The 22,933-nt window shown below is 33.7% G+C and overlaps 3 protein-coding genes across 4 annotated transcripts; all 3 read left to right on the forward strand.

The window, feature by feature from the left end:
- Positions 1-3,723: 3,723 nt before the first annotated feature.
- On the forward strand, positions 3,724-7,788 carry MLO6 (protein). The gene is given in 15 exon segments (NM_001281076.1): positions 3,724-3,848; positions 4,312-4,369; positions 4,477-4,622; positions 4,714-4,833; positions 4,935-4,995; positions 5,298-5,386; positions 5,505-5,579; positions 5,668-5,762; positions 6,184-6,233; positions 6,331-6,371; positions 6,495-6,668; positions 6,787-6,822; positions 6,916-6,977; positions 7,055-7,115; positions 7,209-7,788. Coding segments are annotated over 15 exon segments (1,638 nt in total). The 5' UTR covers positions 3,724-3,725; the 3' UTR covers positions 7,656-7,788.
- Positions 7,789-12,277: 4,489 nt separating this feature from the next.
- On the forward strand, positions 12,278-13,022 carry LOC100247887 (protein transport protein Sec61 subunit beta-like). Its single transcript, XM_002275993.5, has one exon. It carries the CDS (start codon positions 12,496-12,498, stop codon positions 12,820-12,822), a length of 327 nt encoding a protein of 108 aa, XP_002276029.1. The 5' UTR covers positions 12,278-12,495; the 3' UTR covers positions 12,823-13,022.
- Positions 13,023-16,649: 3,627 nt separating this feature from the next.
- LOC100253010 (uncharacterized) lies at positions 16,650-22,634 on the forward strand. Of its 2 annotated transcripts, XM_002275879.5 has the most exons (6): positions 16,650-17,087; positions 17,972-17,999; positions 21,217-21,447; positions 21,816-21,879; positions 21,974-22,033; positions 22,260-22,634. In XM_002275879.5, the coding sequence occupies exons 1-6, from the start codon at positions 16,954-16,956 to the stop codon at positions 22,313-22,315; spliced, it is 573 nt and encodes a 190-aa protein (XP_002275915.1). In that variant the 5' UTR covers positions 16,650-16,953; the 3' UTR covers positions 22,316-22,634. The 2 variants fall into 2 exon arrangements, with proteins under 2 accessions (XP_002275915.1, XP_059597540.1); XM_059741557.1 differs by having other exon boundaries at positions 21,974-22,634.
- The last annotated feature ends 299 nt before the right edge of the window (positions 22,635-22,933 follow it).

Consider the following 22,933-nt stretch of genomic DNA (forward strand, 5'->3'; position numbering starts at 1 on the left):
AATGACATGACTTGATTGATCAGACATTTTATATAGGTGTGTGTCTAGAAAGGTGGGAAAAGTTTGGGGTAGAGTTGAATCTAAGTGTTGGTTAGGTAAACATCTTATAATAGGAGTAGTTATGAACTTTATGAAGCATCCCCATGGGGATGGTGAGGAGAGAGTATATATAAAATATCATAGATTATCCTACACTTGGAAGATGAAGTATAAAAATGAATAAATATAGCTATAATTTGATTCTTCGTCAATAATACTTTAAAGTTACATAATCTATTTAATTTTTTTGTTAAAAAAAAAACCCACAACGGGTATACTACACACTTGGAACATGAAGTAGAAAAATGAATAAATATAAATATAATTTGATCCTTCGTCAATAATACTTTAAAGTTACATAATCTATTTAATTTTTTTTAATGATTAATTAATAAGGAAACAATTTTTTATTTGATCTTTAGGTTTTTTATTATTTAATATTATTGATAATCTTGTTTAGTAATAATTTGACAATCAATTTAGGTCTCTTCGCGATCGGCTCCCCCGTTACCTGGTAATAAGGATCGTTATTCTTTATCTCTTGAGTGTGATTCTTGCAAACTTGGTAAAAGTAAAACTCTTCCCTTCCCTTTGCATGCAAGTAGAGCATCTCACTGCTTTGATCTTATCCATAGTGATGTTTGGGGACCTTCCCCGGTTAGTTCACATGAGAAATTTAAATATTATGTGACTTTCATTGATGACCATAGCAGATTTACTTGGGTCTACTTTCTTTGCTCTAAATCTGAGGTCTTTCGTACTTTCACTGAGTTTTTAGCGTATGTTGACAATCAATTTTCTACTTCTATTAAGACATTACACACAGATTCTGATGGTGAGTATTTGTCTACTGAGTTTCAAGCATTCTTGGCTTCTAAGGGTATTATTCGGCCATTCACACAATATTTTGACGTGAAGAGTGGGCAAACATGAGATATTTTGGGAACCCAATAATTGTATTTGGTTATGTCCTTTGTAATGTTTTGGTTCTGTCATTTGTAATGTTCTCTATTGTATAGTGAAATAATTCTCTTTCATTCGTGGACGTAAGTATGATTGGCCGAATCACGTTAAAACCTTGTATACCATTTGTGTTGATTAATTTATCTTTGTGTTCTTGATTAACGATGATTGCATCAAAGCTTCTGCCATCACAACAATTAATCTCTATTGTTTGAAAGCACACAAATCAACTTATTCTTTAAAAAATGTCTAGATATTTTATTATTAAGGAATATGATATTTGCTCTATATTATTGTTTTCTATGTTGTATTATTTAATTATCTTAATTATAATAATTTAAATTTAAAAGTCTATTTAAATATTTTTTTATTATGATTAATTAGAAAATAATTTTTATTTCATTTCCTGGTTTATTCTTATTTAATATTAATTGGTAATCTTTTTTAGTAATAAGTTGAACTAAATAATAAAAATTAATTAGAATAAATTACTAAATGACTTTTTATTCTATATTTATGTTTTATATTATTATTATTTTTATTTTAATTAACAATAATCTAAAGTCACATAAACTATTTAAAATTTAAACAGTAACTTTGTTATAACAATAATAATAATAAGCAATCTGAAAACAAATTAGTTTCTTTGGAGGATTAAAGAACTTATTAATTTTTATTAAAAATAAATAAATCTATACCTTTTTAAAAAAAAAAAACTATTTTAAATAATATTATATATATATATAAATTCCTTTTCTAAATATTCTTTTTAATCTTATCTTCTATTTAGTCAACCCCAGAGGTAAGGAAGATTCCCTCCTCATTTTTTTTTTGTTTATTATTTTATTCTATCATATTCTAAAACCCTAAGAAGATCAATCTCCCTTTTTTATTTGATTCTTTCATAATGTTTGACCCCGACAGATAGAGATAAGACAATTCCATGATTTAAAAGTAAATGATAAACTAGCAAATTTAGCTTTAAATTCTATAAGAATGATAAAATTTATTGTTCAAATCAAATTATTTTCAATTTTAATAAATTATATATATAAATATAATGTGACTTTTTACTTAACATTTATCCCAACTATTTTCTTCAATAAATTTCAATAAACCGAAAAAATCTAAATAAAATTTAGAAAATTCATAATATTTTAATTTATGCATACAATTTATAAGATAAAATATAAACATAATAAATACACAACTTAAGTAAATTATAAACTATAAAGTTTAGCTTTAAATTTCTATAAGAAGTATAAAATTATTCTTCAAATAATTTTTTTTTTGAATTTAATAAATTATAAATATGATATGCATTCTTACTTAATATTTCTCCTAAGCATTTCATGAAATAAATTTGAAAGACCCAAAAAATCTAAATAAGATTTATTATATTTGACTTTGTACTTACAATTTATGTCATAAATATTTAAAAGAATATAAACACAATATAAATTCTTTATTGACCACTATTTTTTATTCTACTTTTAAAATTAATTTTTATTTTTCTAAATTTAATATTGATACTATTAGAAAATAAAAATATGATACATGTTATAGTTTCAATTTTGGTGTTATTTTTTAGAGTATCAATAGATTATAAAATTTTTGATAAATCAAAATTATAAGGATCGTTACTAAAACATGTTGACTATCGTGATTATGTTTTAAAAGCAAAGGTAGTTAGATTTTTATGATATCGATTTCCTAATTTAGAAAGTAGTAGCTACCTAGCATCGAATAAAATTAAAGTAAATAACAAATAACATAGAGAAAAATAATTTTGTCTACCTCAATCACACTAATAGTTTATTTTTGTCTAAGATAATAGACTATTATACATAAGTATAAAATTAATTTAGGTATATTTGTATTATATAACATGAGTAAATTCTTTAAGACATAAATAAATGAATAATATACATTATTAAGCTTATTTAGTAAAAATATAATAAATAAATAAAATAAAATAAAATTTTCTTTTTAAAATACAAGCATCATATTTAAGAGTGCATTTTACGATACTTTTATTTAAAGTGTTTTTAGTAAAAATATTTTAAAAGAAAATATTTAAAAAAAATCACGTATTAATTATTTATCTAGAAAAAAATATTATAAATAATTTTTTAATTTTTAAAAGTATTTTTTAAAATTTGTTAAATACATAACTTATTTTAAAAAATATATTTTTTAAATTAAAAACTCTTTCTAAAATTACTTTGAAACGAGATATAATTCACATATAAACTACCTTTTTCCTTTCTGTGCGTGCAACTATCCTAGTACTCCTTCAAAATTGGTGGTCTTTCGTGACTCCGTTGAGAAAATTCTCTCTTCCGCTGTAGTCAAGATGTAGCCCCCCCAACACGCGTCGATTTTGCCTTTTCTGATAGGCTACACAGTCCCACAAGAAAGCTGTGTGGTGGCATTGAAGAGGTCAACTTGCTTGATATTCGTCTCCTTCATATATTCAACCTTCCCCCTTGGGGAAAATAAAGAAAGCCTCTCTCTCTCTATTTCCCTTTCTCCTTTTGTCGACATCTTGTTTAAGTCGAGGCAGTGGCGAGAGGTTTCTGCAGACACTCTGGTGAATTTGCGGTGAGTTGTGTTCATTGATCAACACTCAGCATCCCTCAACTGGACGCTAGTGTTGTAATTCGGAGTTTTTTTGGAGGTATTTTGAGAGCTGAGCACCAGCAGAAAAGGGACTTTGATCCATGGCTGAAGAACTTAAAGATCGTAGTTTGACGGAAACGCCTACTTGGGCTGTTGCAGTGGTCTGTTTTGTGTTGCTTGCTGTTTCGATCTTCATCGAACATATTATTCATCATATTGGATCGGTAAGGCTGCTTAAATAGTAGTTTGCTTTGTTGGAGAACTCCATGGATGCTGCTCATCATTCATCAAATACTTTTCTTGGTGATGATATCCATGGAAACATTGTCTCTTTCTTTCTTTTTTCCTGGAAATTTGCATTGAATTCACCTGTGGCCCAGCTATTGATTTCTCTACTGCAAGAAAGGAAAACAATAAATGATGGCGTGTATTTCCTTCCTAACTTTGGGTTTTGGATATTTCTTGCTTTTAATGTTCCAATATATTTTCAATAGAACAGGTGAAGTCCTGAAAACAGTAAAAATTGGCAGCTAGTGTCAAAATATGCATTAAAAAAACTCAAAAAATAAGCACTTAATTTTCAAAAAAATTAGTATAGATAAAAGAGTAGGTGGATAGAGTAAGAGAAATTAAAATTTCATATTCACGAGTGGATTTGATTCTGATCAGTTCTGAGTTCAATTGCAGTGGTTAGCAAGAAGAAACAAGCGAGCCCTTTATGAAGCTCTGGAAAAGATCAAAGCAGGTGACTCTTTTGGCTTCTTCTCATTGAGAATAGTTCTTTCATAATATCACTGCTATATATATATATCCAAGGTCTAACCATTTTCTATCTTGGTTTGTGGTGTGAAGAGCTTATGCTGTTGGGATTCATGTCCTTGCTGCTTACAGTATTACAAACTCCCATTTCAAAGATATGCATTTCTAAGAGTGTTGGATCCACTTGGTACCCTTGTGATGTTGATGAGAAAGAATTTAAAAACACATGCGGCACTGAAGTAAGTTCATAAAATTTCTATCTTACATATATGAATCCTTCTGAATTCCAGAAATATTGACTGAAAAGGTGTTTCCCACCCTCTTTTTCAGTCAGGAAAAGTCCCATTTGTGTCTTACTATGGGATCCATCAGCTCCATATATTTATCTTTGTGCTAGCTCTCTTTCATGTGATCTACTGCGTGGCCACCTTGGCTTTGGGAACATACAAGGTATACATCAATATACACACACAATATCAGCATATATAGTTTGTCAATTTCTCAGTTTGTTTGTGTCTATGGTTATTGGATGCTTGTTTCTTGGATTGCAGATGAGAAGATGGAAGACTTGGGAGGATGAAACTAGGACAGCTGAATATCAATACTCTCATGGTAATTAAAGTCTCTAGCTATCCTGGGACCCTTATCTTATCTATGGTTGGCCAACTCGTATGGTTCCCACTTGGTCTGAAAGTCATCATCACTTATCCACATCCTTAAATATAACATATTTTAGAGACACTTGGAAGTCTTTTATTGAAAAAAATGGACCGACTTTTGTGCTAACGTACACATTTTGAAGAGGTTATATAGAAAATTATTATGTTTTCAAATAAAGAAAAACATCACATACTTTTTTTTTGTACTTTATTTTATGGCCCATGTGACACTTTGATTACGTTGTGTTGTTGCAGATCCAGAGAGGTTTAGGTATGCAAGGGAAACATCCTTTGGGCGCAGGCATTTGAATTTCTGGAGCAGCTCTCCTGTTCTCCTATGGATTGTAAGATTTTTTCTCCATTTTCTCGGGAAAATGAAAATCACAATTGGCAATTGTTATTGAAAATATAACAACCTTCTATATAACCCTCTTTTTTTCTTTTCTTTTTCCATTCCATCAGGTGTGCTTCTTTAGACAATTCTACGGATCGGTTCACAGAGATGATTATCTTGCTTTAAGACATGGATTTATCGTGGTAAGTTGAACATATGAATATATAAACCAAGTTGAGCACACTCAAGAAAGAATCCCAAACCCAAATTGATCTACCAATTGATTCTCAGGCACATTTGCCACCCGAAAGCGAAAGAAAATTTGACTTCCGGAAGTACATCCACAGATCACTTGAAGAGGACTTCAAAGCTGTAGTGGGCATCAGGTTGGTCCTCTCTATATACACTTGGAATTTTAAGTCCCGTTTGCTAACTATTTTTTAAAACACTCCTTATTTCTTTAGGAGAAAAAAAATTGAAAACCACTTTCCCAACTAGAAAACAAAAGAAGATTTTGTTCTTAAAAAAAAAAAAAAAAAAAAAAGAGTATTTAGAAAAAACATTTTTTTTACAATTATTTTCATGATTTGTTTTGTAAGTATTATTAAAAATTATTTTTAAAATATAGAAAATAAGTTAGAAATATTTTAGGCTTTCAAAAGTTCTTGTCTAATAAAACATAAAATAGCTTTCAAAAACTATTTTTTAGAACCATTTTTCAGAACACTTTTCAAAGAGAGCCTTGTTTCCTTGTTTATATCTCTTATCTTACCACCATGGGGCATATGCCCTTTATCTTTTGTGCAGCCCAGTAATATGGTTCTGTGCAATATTGTTCCTACTCACCAACACACATGGTAAGCTTAATCCTCGTACCATTCTTTGGTAGCTAGTTACAGTTGGTCGTGACTTTAAGGCCATGAGACCGAGAAATTTTCTGTTGTTTTTGGGCAGGGTGGTATTCTTACTTTTGGCTTCCATTCATCCCCTTAATTGTAAGCACAATTTCATTACAATACTTCATTTCTCCAGAATTGGTTTTCAGTTTTCACATATATGATTTTGGGTTGAGGGCAATAAGGATGACAAGTTTGGTTGAATCAATGTGAATGTTGCAGATACTGCTCTTGGTGGGAACAAAGCTACAAGTGATAATAACTGAATTGGGATTGAGGATTGCAGAGAGAGGTGTTGTGGTGAAGGGTACACCAATAGTTGAGCCAGGCGACCACCTCTTTTGGTTCAATCGCCCCAGCCTCATGCTCTTTCTGATCAACTTCGTTCTCTTTCTGGTATTTCTCAGTTATATCCACTCTATTTACCTTTCTTTGATCCCATGGTGGCTCATATAATACTATGGTACATTCTAACTATTTCTATGCTACTTGTGTCTTGTTTCTTAAATCACAGAATGCATTTCAGCTGGCTTTCTTTGCATGGAGCACGGTGAGCAAAGCAATCGACTCAAACCTCACTCTTTTCTTCCCCCTCCTCTTTGCAGTGTCTCATGGCTTTTGTTTTTCTTTTCTGATCTTTCAGTATGGGTTGAAATCTTGCTATCATGACACTACTGAAGATTATGTCATCAGAATCACAATGGGGTGAGTTTCATCAGAACGATACAACCTGCATATACTAAGGAGCAATTTCTGATTCTGTGTGTTGTTGATTTGTTCAGGGTCATGACACAGGTACTGTGCAGTTATGTGACACTCCCACTCTATGCCTTAGTGACACAGGTAAGAAATGATTCAAATGAAAATTCTGGCTTAATCACATATAGTTTTTGAAGATTAAATAAGAAGTAATGAGATTTTTCTTGATATATACAGATGGGCACCACCATGAGATCGACTGTTTTTAATGACAAAGTAGCCGTGGCTCTAAGAGACTGGCACGATACGGCCAGAAAGCACACAAGACACGGGCACTCGGATGGTGTGTCCCCACAGTCAAGTAGGCCATCGACCCCATCAAATGGGATGTCCCCAGTTCATCTGTTGCAAAGCTACGACAACAACACTCCTGATATGTCTCCAGTGGCATCAAACTACGACAACGAACGGTGGTATGGAGAAGGATCAGGGTCTCTAGGGAAGAAGGATGATGATGAGCAAAGGCCAGAGAATTTTGAATCGAGAGAGCCGGGACGAGGGACTCAAGACTCAAGCTCAGCCCAATTGGCCCTGGGACCCCTCCCCATTCAAACTCAACATGAGGTCAACATCACTTCATCAGAGTTCTCATTTCGTAGGAGCCCAAGGAGCCCAAGGCCATGACTTCGATGATGCGAAGGATGATTAATTGAGGACAAAACTCCGCGTATTGATTTGGTATTTTGTTTTTCGTTTCTGCAGTTTGTATTTTGCATGTACATTTGTTACACTTGTAATTCAATTTATGTTTCTTCAATTCAGCGTTTGTCTAAGGTGGTATTTGTTTTCTTACTTAATTCTAAATAGAACCTTAATGCTTAATAGTGTTAAATATTAAGTTGTTCGTTTTTGTAGTATTAAGCATTAAAAAGTAAAAAAAAACTAATATGTTATTTTTACTATTTAGAAAAAAATTATATATTTTAGTTTTTTCTATTTAGTAAAAAATTTATAAGAAATCATAAAAAAAAATAGAAAAACAAACAACTTAAATTCTAAAAACAAATTGCTTTAAGCAAAAAGTCAAAAAAACAAACACCACATAAAAGGATGGATATCCATTAAAAGCAAGGTTTTGCTTAAAAACCTAGTCCTTCAAATGCTTAAAGTTGTATAATAAACACTCTTTAAATAAAGCTTTAGGATGCCTAACTTATAAATTTGATGTAATTGAGTTCAAATATACAACTTCATTGTAAATTTAAGACATATCAAATCAACCATGAAACTTGTTAAACTATTTTTCTTTTACCGTATAATATTGGGATATTTGATTAAAATGGACGAAATAATTTTTAAATTGCAAATCTAACACTAGAATTCTTTTAATTTAAAAAATAACCCATTCTTGACAAAAATATTCTTCTACCCATTTCTAACCCTTTAGCCCATTGTAGATAAAAGGTTTTTCATTTCAAAGGTTGTGAAAGAGAGCACGAAACCAACATCAGAGAAAACACAAAGCAAGGTTTCATGGTATCCTTCATTTTAGATAACTTTTATGAGCTTTAGCCTATTTCTTTTTGTTCTATAAAGGTTTCAAAATACTTTTCCATTTTACTAATATTGTGAGTTGGCTCAGTTTATGAAAATGGGGCAAGAATGAGATTCTTTGATGAAGATCAAAGCGGTATAAAACACAAGCAAGAAAACCAAGTGAGAGGAAACAAGGCTTAATTTGAAAACCTTTTATCATCATCAAAAGATGATAACAAATCAATTGGAACAATCAACATCAATTTGAAAATTGAAATTTCTTTTTTATGAATTTATTTATTATGAATTAATAATATAATTGAATAAAAAATTTATGGATTTATTTTATCTAAATTTTTGGAATTTTGATTTAAATACATTAAATACTCGATATTTGATTAGGGCTAAGTTTCCTACTTGACATGCAAAAAGTTTTAGAATTAGAGATTTTTTATGTCGTAAGATTATCAAATTTATTTGGATTGGTATATCGTTAGAACTTTGAAGATTTAGTTGAATTAAAATTTTGTTGGAGTACTTTATCATTGTTAGGTTTACTAATTGCCTTTTATTTAAATATGTAAAGAATTTAGGGATTAAAATATGTTGACTTATATATAATTATATTTCATTAAATTAAATGATAAACAATATTAGTTATGATAATTTGTCTAAATTTTTTATGCTTATAAAATTATAATAAGTAACAAATAATTTATATATGAAGGTACACTTTAGGAATATAAAATCATGGGTTATAATTGCTAATTTCTAACATGAGATAATGGATTCAACATAGTTGGACAAGTTTGTTAATATACTATTACACAATTCATACTGATATTTTTATGAATTTCTATTCTCTTGCATATTAACATTCATCCTCCCATCACCATCTTGTTCTACTATAACACAAAAGAGGAGTACTTTCCGTGAAAAAATGCGTACTTATCCCACTTAGTAGTCGTTGAGAGGAAGTGGATGGACCAAGATAGACATGAGAGGGTGGAGATGGAGATGAAGTAGAAGAAAGGGTGGAAGAAGGAAAGGAAGTTGGATATATAAGGAAGACAGGAGCATGGAAGGGAAAATGTAGAGGGAGCGGTAGAATCAGAAAATAGAAGTAGTTTTAAGTGGCAAAGTAGATTTATTGAAAACCACATGCCTATGTACAGGTGACCAGTAAGTGGATGGACTCGGATAGACATGTGAGAGGGTGGAGGTGGAGATGAAGTAAAAGAAAGGGTGGAGGAAGGAAAGGAAGTTGGATAAGGAAAAAAAAGTATGGAAGGGAATATATATATATAGTAGATCTAGGGAGCAGTAGAATTAGAAATAGAAGTTTTAAATGGCAAAGCAAATTCATTGAAAACCACATGCCTTTATATATATATATCAAGGCATTATTACTTAGAAAGGGAAAATAGGCACAACAAGATACTCATAGAGAGGAATATGAAGGAGGCCTTTGATAGAGGGTTAAGGTCATTTATGATCAAGGACAAAAGTAGGAAGATTGTTTATAATGTAAGTGGTGATATAAATGGTAATATGGCTAATAAGAAAATGACATAACAACATGTGTGAGCATGGTTCACCTAACATCAACCACATTGCGATTTTTACGGTCCATATCCTTGCCATTTTGTTGTGGTGTGTAAGGACATAAGAATTTGTGATGAATAGCATGAGATGAGAGAAAAGTAGAAAAAGGATGAAACTCACCACGCCACTTTGTTTGAAGGGATTTGGTTTTAGTTTCAAATTAAGTATCAACAACACTTCTAAATTTTAAGAAGGTCAGATAAATAACATTTTTAGTCTTGAGAAGATAGAGCCAAGTAAAACAAGGAAAATCATTAATAAATGACAAGAAATAACACATTCTATTCACGACGGGAATAGGTGTTGGACCTCATAAATCAAAGTGAACTAATTCAAAAGGTTTCATTAATTTAGATTCTAAAAGAACAAAAGGTGATCTAAGACTTTGGCTATTTGGCATGAAGAACAAAATTTTGAAACTGATTATAGTGCTTTTAACACATCAAAATAAGTTAAGACACCATTCGCTATGTGGGAGGCTAGATAGCCAAGGTGATTGTGCCAAAAATTATTCTTGTTAGAGGAGATAAAAAGAGTTGAGGTTAGAGTTGATGCAATAGTAAGAGATTAAGGTGTTGTTGAGATAAGAGAGAATGAAATAGGTTGAACGCGATTGAGGCCATGATCAAGTTGACCTTGAAGAGGGACTTTCTTTATGACTTCTTTAACAAGGAAATAATTAGGATAAAATTCAACAAATACTCTATTATCATAATAGAGTTTGGTAACACTAAGTAAGTTGTTAGAGAGAGTAAGAGTATGAAAAATGTGTTTCAATGTGAATGGGGAGCTAAAGAAAGGCAATAGGACATTACCAACATGAGATATGAAAATTTTCTCACCAATACCAACCATCACTTGGTCTTTGCATTGGAACAATATTGGATTCTATAGCATAGTAAGATTAGGAGTGAAATGGTGGGTTACTCCTAAGTTCATGTACCAAGGACCAATTCTAGCATAATATGTCGAATGTTGAGAAGATGCCACAATGTTGAGGGCTTGTTGAGATGGTGTTGGGTCATGGTAAGGGGTGTTATCATGGTATTAAGGTTTTTAGGTAGCATGTGAGGTTGATAATTGAGGTTGGCACAATGGTAGCACACCAGGGTAATATGTCCAATCTTCCTACAAATTTGGCATTATAGTTTGGCGCCATTGCCTTGAAAATTTTCTTTTGGCTTTTGTTGAATGTTGACCATGAAATGGAGGTACTTGAGGCTTACCTAGAATGTCATGTTGTGAGTTTATGTGGACTAAAGGAAGAATGAGATTGGTTGTTGTGCAAAAATGGAGACTAAGGAAAAGACTTATTATGGTAAGATTGAAGGATGGGAGGCTTATGAAATTCCTATTATGATTAAATGTTACAACATTTGCCTACAAGGGAATGTGTTGAGTTGTAGAACGTGGTTACTCCAAACGAAACTCATAATTCAAGAACAAACTATGCACTTCTTCTATGGTGGCTAGACAAGTATGATGATCTATAGTTGATGGATGTAACAAAAGCATAATATTCTTAGACCGCCAACCATATGGATCAATCAAATGATCATTTTGTGAAACAAGCTCACCAATGGCTACCAAACTATTGCATAGTCCTAATTTAAGCTTTAGGATATAATCCATACTAGATATTCCATTTTTAGATGTGTGCAATTAAGTTTTTAGTTCTATCAATCTTGTCATCAAAATAGTCGAGTAAATCTAGCCCAATGCACATCAGATCTCAAGTATAGTAGTGTATCCTATAATTTGGGATATAACTCGCTTCGTCAATAAAGTATAGAATTAGTTCATAATCAAATGATTATATTTATGCCACATAGTATATTTTGAATTGAGAGTGAGTTGTTAAAAATTTAGACTTTTTTGAGGTGAATGATGCGCTAATTTTAAACCGAGAACATTAAAGTGAAATTTCTTAAATAACTTCGAAATATGATTCCAACCAGTTTTGAATTTTTATTTTAAAAAGATAAAATTAAATTAAGTTTAAATATATTTTATTTTTTATTATTGCAAAGTCACATATAAAAATAAATTATTAAATTTAAATTCATTTTAAGTTTTTTAATTTTTTTTTCCTTTTTAAGTTTTTCGTAACCACACTCAGCCTTGCAAAATATTGAGATGGTTGAAAATGAAATTTGGAAGTAAAGAGGATCATTCAATTCTATTCCAGAAATAGGCTGAAAACCGGTGAAAGAGCCGTTATAAAACCTTCACGGTAGCCTGAAATTCCGTTAGTGTGACGTGGCGCTCCCACGTAGCCTGTCAGAACTACAATATCATCGCTTCTTGTCGGCCGGCCGCTTTAAATCACAGTAGGGGACACAAACTCCCTGTGCAAACCCAAATCGTCGTCTCTGTCTCTATAATGGTGAGAGGTTCGTCGCAGTCTCAGGCCTCATCGTCCGTTACCTCCCGTCCGTCCACCGTCGGCATGGCGCCGCGCGGCTCTGCTGCAGCTACCGCTGGCATGCGTCGCCGCCGCCTCGGAACGGGGAGCGCTGGTGGTGGCTCCGGCGGGTTCGGCAGTGGCAGTAGCGGAAGCAACATGCTCCGGTTCTACACCGATGACGCTCCGGGCTTGAAGATTACTCCGACGGTGGTTCTCGTGATGAGCCTTTGCTTTATCGGCTTCGTCACCGCTCTTCATGTCTTCGGTAAGATCTATCGCCATAGATCTGGTGGAGTGGCTTGATCAAGGATCTCTTCAACATCTTCTCTAACACTGTGACACGTCTTAGTGTTTTGATTCTGTTCTCCTACCGTGGTCTATAGGCTTGTATTGATTTTTGCGCCTCTAGTGTTTCTCATTTCTCCAAATCGCACTGTATGGAAAATTTTGGAAGGTTTTATGATCGATTACGTTTCGGATGTCAAAGCGGAAAATTGCTCCAATTTCGGGTTCTGCATTCTACAATACTTGGATATATCATTCTTGAATCAGAAACTCATGACTGGTTTTTTGGTTTTGCACACATGGCCTCCGTCAGATGGATAGCTAGAGTACAATTTAGGAATAACATGCACCTCCCTGCTAAATTGTTGGGAGATTTGTTCAATAAACTCATTAGAAATCTAAGATAAAGCTTCTCTTCAGCCAGTTATGTAGTGGAATCTCGTTAATAGCTTAAACCATAGCAATTAATTTGCTATAAACATATATGCAATTTGGCAGACACATATGTACACAACATAGAAGCAATTTAATAAACATATGCAGCGGCACATATATATATATGCTTCGTTGTTTGATTTTTGAATTGCCAAGGCTCTGCCATAGTTTTTGCCTACAAATGAAACTTTTTTTTCCCCTGTTGCTGACATTGTTTGAAAACTAAAATTCTCCTGCAAGTGATCATCTTGGTTTTTTGGGTGCCAATCTATCTTTGGTGTTTTTGGGTGGGGAGGAGTCATCATGCTGTTAGTACTTGAGACCACAAGTGAGAGTGTTCTCTCCTTATTCTTCCTCTTCATTAGCTCATGGAGCTGCCATAACTTAGAAAACAAAGCAACAAAGCTTTAGGAGGAAACAAAATGACATAAGCATGGAGTGAAAGATTTGTAATCCCTACACTTTATGCTGCTATTTGTTTTTTCCCCCCGTCTTTTCTTATTGAGTGTTCGCTGAGGTACTTTTCAAGTAATGGGCTCCATCCTGTTGGACCTTTGCGCACAGGTCGGTGGATAATACAAACCCTCTTTCTCATGATTGTTCTTTGGATTTACCCGAGCTGTTCCTTTCGTTATGAATTTTAACCCACTTAACTATTGTGAATAGCATATACACTTCTGCTGTTTTTTTATTTCCCACATCATTTATCATAGAAAAAAAATATGAGAAAAATAGTGGTGTGAAATGTGGGCATAGCAATGGGTTTTGCAGTCTACATTGATTCAAAGTAGTTTTAGTGGGAACAAGATGAAATGTTAAATTTTGGAAGCATATGTGGTGTAAAGATGTCCTATTTTTCATTAGATTTTTCCCCTTGCAGTTAATTTGGATGCTGGATGGATAGTTGAAATTTGCTTAGGGAATCCTTTATGAATATATGTGTGGCATTTGTTTCTCATGGATACTGAGCAATAAATTGAAGTTTTGACAGATGAGCAGTGGTTCTGCTGGCAGCTCAGTTGATGGAACAGGTCTTGAATGCTATGGGGTATCTTCTAAGTTATTTGGTATTATGAATAACCATGCATCTTACACGGATTATATTAATTGAATGAACTTGAGATACAAATTGACAACTTGAAAAAGAGATCTACGGGATATTTTGAAAAGATTTGTTGCTCTTCAGAGTGGTTGATTTCTAGGACCAGAACAATCTCATACAGGTGCACATCATCTCTGCATTCATTATTAGACCCCCCACTCCCTTCCTCCCTCTCTAATATGTCTTTAGAAAAATCATAAATGTGTCTTTAGAAAGATGATAAATGTTGGATATCATATACTGTGTAGAAAGATAATCAGGCTCTCTCCCTCAGACCAATGTCCTCAAACATTCCTGTTATTCCTGTTCCAGCACCTTTGACTATCATCATCTGGCATTTTACATCCCACTGTTGCCATTAATTGCATTTCCCTGTTTCCCCAAGTTGGGTTGCTAGATTTCCTAATTCTCTTAGTCTTTGACATTTGCCTTCCTTAATCATTCTACTCATCTATGATTATTTCATCTCAATTTTCATGACCATGTTTCTTGGTTGTCCAACATCCCACCTTGAAAACAGTGCTACTTTCAGCTCCCCAGTTAAATTTTCTAGTGCCTTATCTATCTGGAAAGCACACATTCTTTTGCCACTAAGCATTAAACTATGGTCAATTTTTTCTCTAGTGCCTCTCAGGCATCAATCTTTCCCATCTTCCCACCTTGATGTTGGGTCTTGCTTTCAAAAAAGTTACTGCTGTTCTGTTACTTGAGGCAAGACTATGACTACTGTAATTTTTTTCTTTAGTTTTAATTTAATGCAGGGTGGTCTCAAGCTAGTATGCTTTATTCTCTGCCTTTTCTATTCCTGATAATGATAATCCTTCTGTGTATATCTTTTTCTGGCTGTGCTCCACTTTCTTGTGGCTTTCATTCCACACTGAGTAATAATTCATTTTTTAAACGTTAATCAAGCTGCTGAGCTTGCTTAGGGGCTTGGGCCACAAAGTTTGATGAAGAAATGATTTGATGTGTGGTTTCCCTTCGAGATTCCATAATTATCTTTTTGATATTTATTGTCATGGAAATATCAGCAGCTTCTTAAGATTTAATGTGACATCCTACATCGGGTAGTGGGAAAGTTTCTGGCGTTATATAAGTATGAACTTGTTTTAGCCCTGTAGATGTGTTTTAAAACCGTGAGGGCCTCTTTGAGTTCAAAATAGACAATATCTACACTATTAGGAGCAGGTCATTATAAATGGTATTAGAGCCGATCTCCGACTTCTGTGGGGGTTTGTTTGGCCTCGTAAGGATGTTTGTCTATTTGGTCCTACAATCTCGTGGGACTGCATGGGGGTGTTTATGACATCTCATATTGGATAGGGAGATCTCTTAACCCTGTAGACGACTTTTAAAGTCGTGAGGATCCTTTTGGGTCCAAAATGGACAATATCTACACGGTTGGGAGCGGAGTCGTTACATTTACAGTTTTTGATTGAAGGTATTCCTTGATGCGAGTGAGGGCAATAAAGAAGTGGCTCCAAAGTGGATACCCCCACACGGATTTGTATTATTGTATAGACTAAGATAATGAATATTTATTTACATAATATTTAGATATTCAATGAATACAATCTGGAAAACAAGGGAATTTTGTTGACTAGGCACTTGATTCATCCACCATAGTAGTGGACTCGTTACTTTAATTTCGATTATTGCAGGGGCCCAGTTTGAACTGCGATGCAGAGAGGCTGAAAGGGTTCTTATCACTTATCGGTTATCACCCACCCACCATCAATCTTGATTAAGAAACCTTACCTGCAAGAGCTTTCCAAACTCCAATCAAGTAAGGAAAGGTTTTTGCCCATCATCACCACCTTACCCATGGGACAGTATCATTGGGAATGAGTGGAAACACGCGTTGTAGAGGCTTTGGGTTGGCAATTGACATGGAGGGAATCTGGTGGTGGCGGTTATAACAAACCATGGTGGGGTTTAGTTTCAAACCTTTAATTTACTCCTACCTGTTGTTGAATCATGATTAAAATCTTGTGTTATACGAGTGCTTAGGAAACATTTGACACAAATACAGATGGTTGCTGATTCCACCTCTTGTACTAAAAGAAATTAAAGAAACATTAAGAAGGTGATGAAAATTTCAAATTATTTTATAATATTTTTAAAAAAATTTATTTTGGTAAAAAATAAATTAAATTATTTTAATTATAGGTGTAGGAAACGGGCAACTGGATAATGGGTGATGATCATTAAAACTTGCTTAGATAACATTATCTCAAATTCATTCGCTGTCGACAGTGACTGCTCAGAATCACTTTATTATTTATTTATTTATTTATATGTTAGGAGGATAGTTTGGTAATTAAAACCGATGCCCATCTACGAAGTCTCTCGTTCAACAAACCTCCGCTGTCGAGAGTCGAGAGAGAATAAAAATAAAGAATAAGCAGAGAGAGAGGAGAAACAGATAGGAGTTACAGGATTTGTGAATTTGCTTTTCAAAAACACTTTATCAAAACGTTTCCTACTTTTCGCTTCTCGGATTTTGTTTCGTTTCCGCAAAATCACGCTGAGATCAGTTCATCGCTTAATCCATTTTGATTGCTTGATCGTTCTTTTGATCCAACGGATTCAATCTTCATCTTGTGAAAACCATGGAGGTCCGGCCCAATCCGGTGGATGACAACTCCTCAATTCCGCAGCAGCATCAGCACCATGCGCACGCAGCTCCATCCAAGCAGCTCAAAGCTGCGCCTAACCCCGTCGACACCAGTTCCGTTTCTCAGAGGTCCATTTCGTATTCATTCTCCCCTTTTCTTCTACTTTCTGTTTGGTTGTCGAGAAAGTTAAGGGAAGTCCAAGATTTTGAATCTGATGCTTTATATTTTGGTTTTACCACTTTCTTTTTCTTGAATTTTCTATTCGGTTGTGGAGAAAACTGGGGGTCAATAGAAGAAAGAGGAAAAGGACGGAAATTTTGAATATGATGTTTTGTATTCCTTTCTCGGATTTTTCTTTTTCTTTCCTTTTCTTTTTCTTTTTATTTCAGTTGCGGAAAAGGTAGAGAAGAAAATTTTGGATGAGCGCGTTTTACTTTATGTCAATTTTCGGGAAAGTGAACGACTATCTAAGTTTATTAGCTGGGCCAAATAGTTGGATTAGGGTTAGGGTGGTTTTTAGTTTTCTTGGGATCAAAAATGAGAATTCTGGGACTGGTATTTGAGTTTTTTGTCTTTTCTTTCGTCCACTTTCTGAGCGACCAAACAGAAAGTTTAGTACCTGTTTGGAACCAAATCTTTGAGAAAAAGGATTGACTTAATGATTATGAAGACAAGGAAAGGAATTTCCATCGCAAAAAATTGGAACATGAACGCATGTTTTATTGGACACTTTTGGCCCTTACTATTGAAAAGCTAAGTGCTAAAATCAACCTCCAAATTCCACCATCTCTGGGTGGAATTTAAAAATGTATGCAAAATTCATCTTAATCCCCTTCTAATTAATTTCAATTCAAAAAGCATTGGTTCCAGAATTAAAATTTTTTTAAGCCAATTCTTTACCTTCTCCTCAAGTCCCACACTCCAAGGTTTGTTCGGTTAATTTCTATGTTATCTGGTCATGTTTTATGTCCTTTTCATGGCCTGTTCTTATGTTATCTATTTTTAATTTCAGGCTTCAAAAAGAGTTGATGGCCCTCATGGTATATTCATCTTTTCCTTTTTTCTTTCTCCTTTACCATATTTGATTTCTTATATAGTATTCTATTTCTTATTCGAATCTGGTTCTTGTTGATTTCTGGTATTGCATTGATCTTGATATCAAGGATCTTTCTTTTCAAATTTCTTGTCCTTGAGTTCTTTGATGTTTAAGCTAGTGATGTTGGTTTAGGTAATTCTATATATTTTGGTGTCATGGGCTAGTCATTTTTGTTGTACTGTCTTTTCTGGGTGTCAATGTAGTGAATTGGTTGAGATAAAGATAGAAAAGATGATAAAAAAATGGCTCCTAAGTAATGTTTCCCCAACTGTAGATGATTTCACCTTTTTTCCTCTCAAAAAAAGCGATGTTCATTTATGCAATTGGCTATTTCATTGTATTTGGTGAATAGTGTAACTTATTGGAAACTCTTAAAATAAAAGTAGATAGCTAAAAAAAAAACTTAATCCTTCTGGTTATGTGATTTTTTTAGGTCTTAGATCCTTACTTTCATACATATATACATATATATATTTATATATTGGGGAAATGCTTTTCATTCAAGTGATGTCTTCCCTGCTTAGTAGCCATCTTCTGTATGTGCTTTTGTTCTCTTTGTCTTTTGTTGTAGTCAGGTTTTAGTGATGGTCACACTTCAAATATAGGCAGGTTTCAGGCAAATCTTAATGAGCAAAACATTTTAAAAATCTTTGTGGAACTAAGTGGAGTTTTGAACTAACTGATGTTGAATAATTAGTTGATAAGCTGTGGTTTGGTGCAAAATGTCACTGGAACCTGTGGTTTTCTTGTTCTCCTCAAAATACATTGAGAGTGGTTGACAAGACATTTAGGGGTAAAGCATTGTGTGGGTTGTGAAAGCTGCATTGGACTCAGGCTAACCATGAATACTAGTTTTAGCCTGAAAATAATAGGGTTAAATGATTGTCTGGCCATGTGTTGAGGTTGTTGGCCATGGGTGGGACTAGGGAGGACTAGGGAGAGTGGGAGTGGAAGAAAACTTCAAAGGAACTTTTCTAAAATATTCAATAATTTATTGTCAAAATATATTTAGTGTCAGAAGTTTTCGTCAAGGAGACAAAAACTTGAGAGCCTGATTGGCTGTGTTTTCAATAATAGTTATCAAAAAACAGTTTTAAGAATAGTTCATAAAAACAATTCTCAATTGTTTTCATGAACAAAATTTTGTTGGGGAACACAAATAGGAAAAACTATTTTCTTAGCTTATTTGCCTTCAAGGTACTATGTATTTATGCACAATTTTAAGAGTTCTAAATTATTCTCCATATTTTCAATTATTTCTCAGACAACTCTAAAAAACACTTGAAAACTCCTTAACTTTGTTTAAAAAACATATTTTTCAGAACAAATTGTCAAGCAAATCTCAAACAACTTTTAAAAAAATATGTATCTCTTCTTTCTCTTGTATCTTTTCTTCTATTAATATATTTTTCTTCGTTTCTGATAAAAAAAAAAAAAACCAATTGTTTTAATAAAAAGTTTACTAAATGGTTTTTTAAGTTAGAGAACTTTTTTTTGTTCTAAAGACCATGAAACTGTTTTACAGAGTTCCTAAACAAGCCCTAAAATGTTCAACTTGTGTTCAGATTTTTTGTTAAGCTCAATGATGCTCATGCATTTACTTGATTTCATTTACCAGTTTTGACTGATCCCTCACCAATAGCTGAGCTGATGAGGCCAGATGGGGCATGACCTGTGACAGAAATTTCATTTTGAGGTAGGGGTGGGGTGTGGGTGTTATTCTTGAGTAAGAACCAATTAGGCACAGCAAAACTGTCTACCCTTGAAGGGTGGATTGTGGAGTTTAGAGGTCAGGCTCGTATTACCATTCAGAGTTCAATAATTTGGTAAACGCATAATTCCCAACTTTTAGAGCCGTCTCCACTTATGGAACAACATACTAGAAAACTTTGTAATGAAGAGGACAATATTTACCCAAATGCTATGGAGGTTAAGTTTGGGAGAGGGAAATGTATCCAAACGGAGTTATTTGTTGATGATGTGAACCTCTTGAAACTTGAAAGATTGTTCTTCTCATCCTTCTCATGATTTTTTTACAGTAATTAATAAATCTTCTGTTTCTGATATATATATATATATATATATATAAAACACCAGGCTGTGCAAGAGGGTATACATTTTTGAGCCTTTTTTCGTGATGATAACTTATACCAATAATGAGAAAAGGCTCTCTTTTCCATGAAGATGTATCATGATTTGAAATTCTTCTCATTGTCAAAACTCAAATTTAAGTAAATGATACATGGGGGACCTCATACAGGGTAGAGTCTGGACTGTGACTTTAATAAACATTTCAATGAATAGGTTCAATTTTCTAGAGTGACAGTATAAAATTCTAGGAAGAAGCTGTGATGCTGCGAACCCTCCATAACTAGAACTGGAGGTGACATTGAAGAAGTGCTCTATTGTTGCACGCGCCATTTATAAACTTCAATAGCTGCAACTTAAGTGGGAGGTTCATAGGAGCTTCTAAAAGAAACATCAATGCTATGATGTTATTCATTCCATGTTCTCTTGTTCTTTTCTTCCTCCCCTCCCCTTCCCCCAACCCTCTCTCTCTCTCTCTCTCTCTCTCTCCCCTTTATTTATTTATTTATTTACATTTTCTTAAATGAAACTAGTAATAAAATCTTTTGTTTAGGGTAGTATTGCAAACATTGGTATGGGAATTGTAATTGTGGGGAGGATTCCTCATCCTTGTTATGTTTTCTTTAACATTAATATATACATCTCTTGTTTCTGATAAAAATAAAATAAAAAACACTAGTATGGAATGGCTTTAATTATTTTGTTTAGAAACATGTGTCATGTTCAGTGTCAAGTTAAACATCACAATTGTTAAAAGGAAGTTTTTTGAGGATGTTTGCAGTAGCTCTAAGAGTCTAGGGACTAGATCTTCTATTTTGGCTGTAGCTCTGGCCTGTAAAAATACTTGGATTCATGGTGCATTGAGAGTCTTGCTTTGATCCCAGCTATTAAATAAGAGTCTTGTTGTCACCTATTCAATAAGAAACTGAGAAATTGTTTGTAGAATTTTCTTTCTTCCTAAAAATCGTTAAATTCTTTACAATTTTCTGTGCCTATCAATAAAAGTGAACAAAAAACATGTAACAATTTTCTTCATTTGTTTATTAAGATCTAATATTTGTCTGTTTGCACAGATGAGTGGAGGAGATCTTGGGGTATCTGCTTTCCCTGAAAGCGAGAGCATTTTTACCTGGATTGGCACAATCATGGGTGGAAATGGAACTGTGTATGAGGGTTTATCTTATAAACTTTCATTACGTTTCCCCCTTGACTACCCTTTCAAGCCACCCCAAGTTAAGTTTGAAACAATGTGCTTCCATCCAAATATTGATCAGTTTGGCAACATTTGTCTTGACATCCTTCAGGTATAACTCAACTTGCTAGAAGTTTTTGAATTGCAAATTTCTGGTGACTAACAATCTAATGGTCCTATATTTATGATAACCTCTGCTTTGAAAATTGAATTAATTGGATGAGTCATGAAAGTAGCTATTCAGCTGCAGATCACTGGGATATAATAGTTGGGAGTAAAGATGGATCCTTTTAATCCTTTTTCCTTTGAGATTGAAGTCAGTCCTTATCCAAGTTTGATGTTTAAAATCTTTAAATTCGAAATGACCCTTGAATTCTAGAATTTTATTGAAGTTTAAAACCTTTGAAGTGATGATTTTCTTTATTTTCATGTCTAAAATTTTCTCACGGAACTGATGCAACCCTCTATATTTTGGTATAGGACAAGTGGTCTTCTGCCTATGATTGCAAAACCGTTCTTTTATCCATTCAAAGTCTATTGGGAGGTATGCCAACTTTCCCATACATGTTTTAGCTTTTTGTCCTTTTTTTCTTGTTCGTTGTTATCACTGTGCCTTGCTGTTTGTTTCTGACATACAGAGCCCAACATAGAGAGTCCTCTCAACAGCTATGCTGCATCATTATGGAACAACCAAGAAGGTTGGGTTCATTTTTTTTATCTTCATCTTTCTCCCATCCATTTTATCTTTCTTCTTTGTAGAATTTTAATGAATGTTAAACCTCGGGCTTCTATATTTTAGAATTATTTATGCTAGGTTTTGTTGAAGACTGAACAAATCATTGAATGCAGGGCTCAGAGCTAGATGATTTGTATATACTATTGTTTTATTCCAGTCAACTGAAGAGAGCCATTTGGGTTTTGCAGATTACAGAAAGATGGTCCACAAGCAATATTTTGCAGGAGAAGCATTTGAGAGCTAAGTGCTGAACCTCAAATTAAAAGAACCATTTGAGGGCTGATGTAGATTTCTCATCAAAGATGCCAAAATGGAATTTATGTTATCACACGGTTTCGTATATCTGTAAAGCTCTTTCAAAAGTGTTGGGAACTTTAAAATATAGTTTTGTTCCTCCATGAATATGGGAACAGACTTTTTCAATCTGATCGCCCAAAAACCTGGGGAAGTTACATCTCTCTCTTCGATAAAATAATTTGACCATCATCTGTTGTAAATTTGTTTCAATTGAAGTTGGCTTCTCATATGTGACCTGCACTGATGATAAATATTGGCATTCTGTATATTTCCTCCCGATTTTGGATGTTTTTCCTGTAAATTATTAAAATACGCTTGATTGCACTGCCTTCCCATGAATATGAGCAAGTTCAGGTGACCCCACACCCCCCCTCCCTCCCTCTCCAAATAAATAATTGATTGGCATTGAAAGTATATACCACTAAGTGGCATTGTGATATTTTGAAGTTAATTTAGGGATGAAAGTTTGTCAAAATAAGTAGTGAAACCTTAATGGCGTAGTACGACCAGCTGGAAGCGGAATTCAGAGTGTTCCTACAGGGATTGGTCATTCGTGAACCTTCCT

The sequence above is a fragment of the Vitis vinifera genome, chromosome 13 (assembly GCF_030704535.1).
Source record: "Vitis vinifera cultivar Pinot Noir 40024 chromosome 13, ASM3070453v1".
In the NCBI taxonomy this organism is placed as follows: Eukaryota; Viridiplantae; Streptophyta; class Magnoliopsida; order Vitales; family Vitaceae; genus Vitis; species Vitis vinifera.

Coding starts and splice junctions, on each gene's coding strand:
- LOC100247887 (XM_002275993.5), top strand. CDS start 12,496: ATGGTGAGAGGTTCGTCGCAGTCTCAGGCCTCATCGTCCGTTACCTCC.
- LOC100253010 (XM_059741557.1), top strand. CDS start 16,954: ATGGAGGTCCGGCCCAATCCGGTGGATGACAACTCCTCAATTCCGCAG. Junction 17,088..17,971: donor ACCAGTTCCGTTTCTCAGAG/GTCCATTTCGTA, acceptor TTTTAATTTCAG/GCTTCAAAAAGAGTTGATGG. Junction 21,880..21,973: donor CATTCAAAGTCTATTGGGAG/GTATGCCAACTT, acceptor TCTGACATACAG/AGCCCAACATAGAGAGTCCT.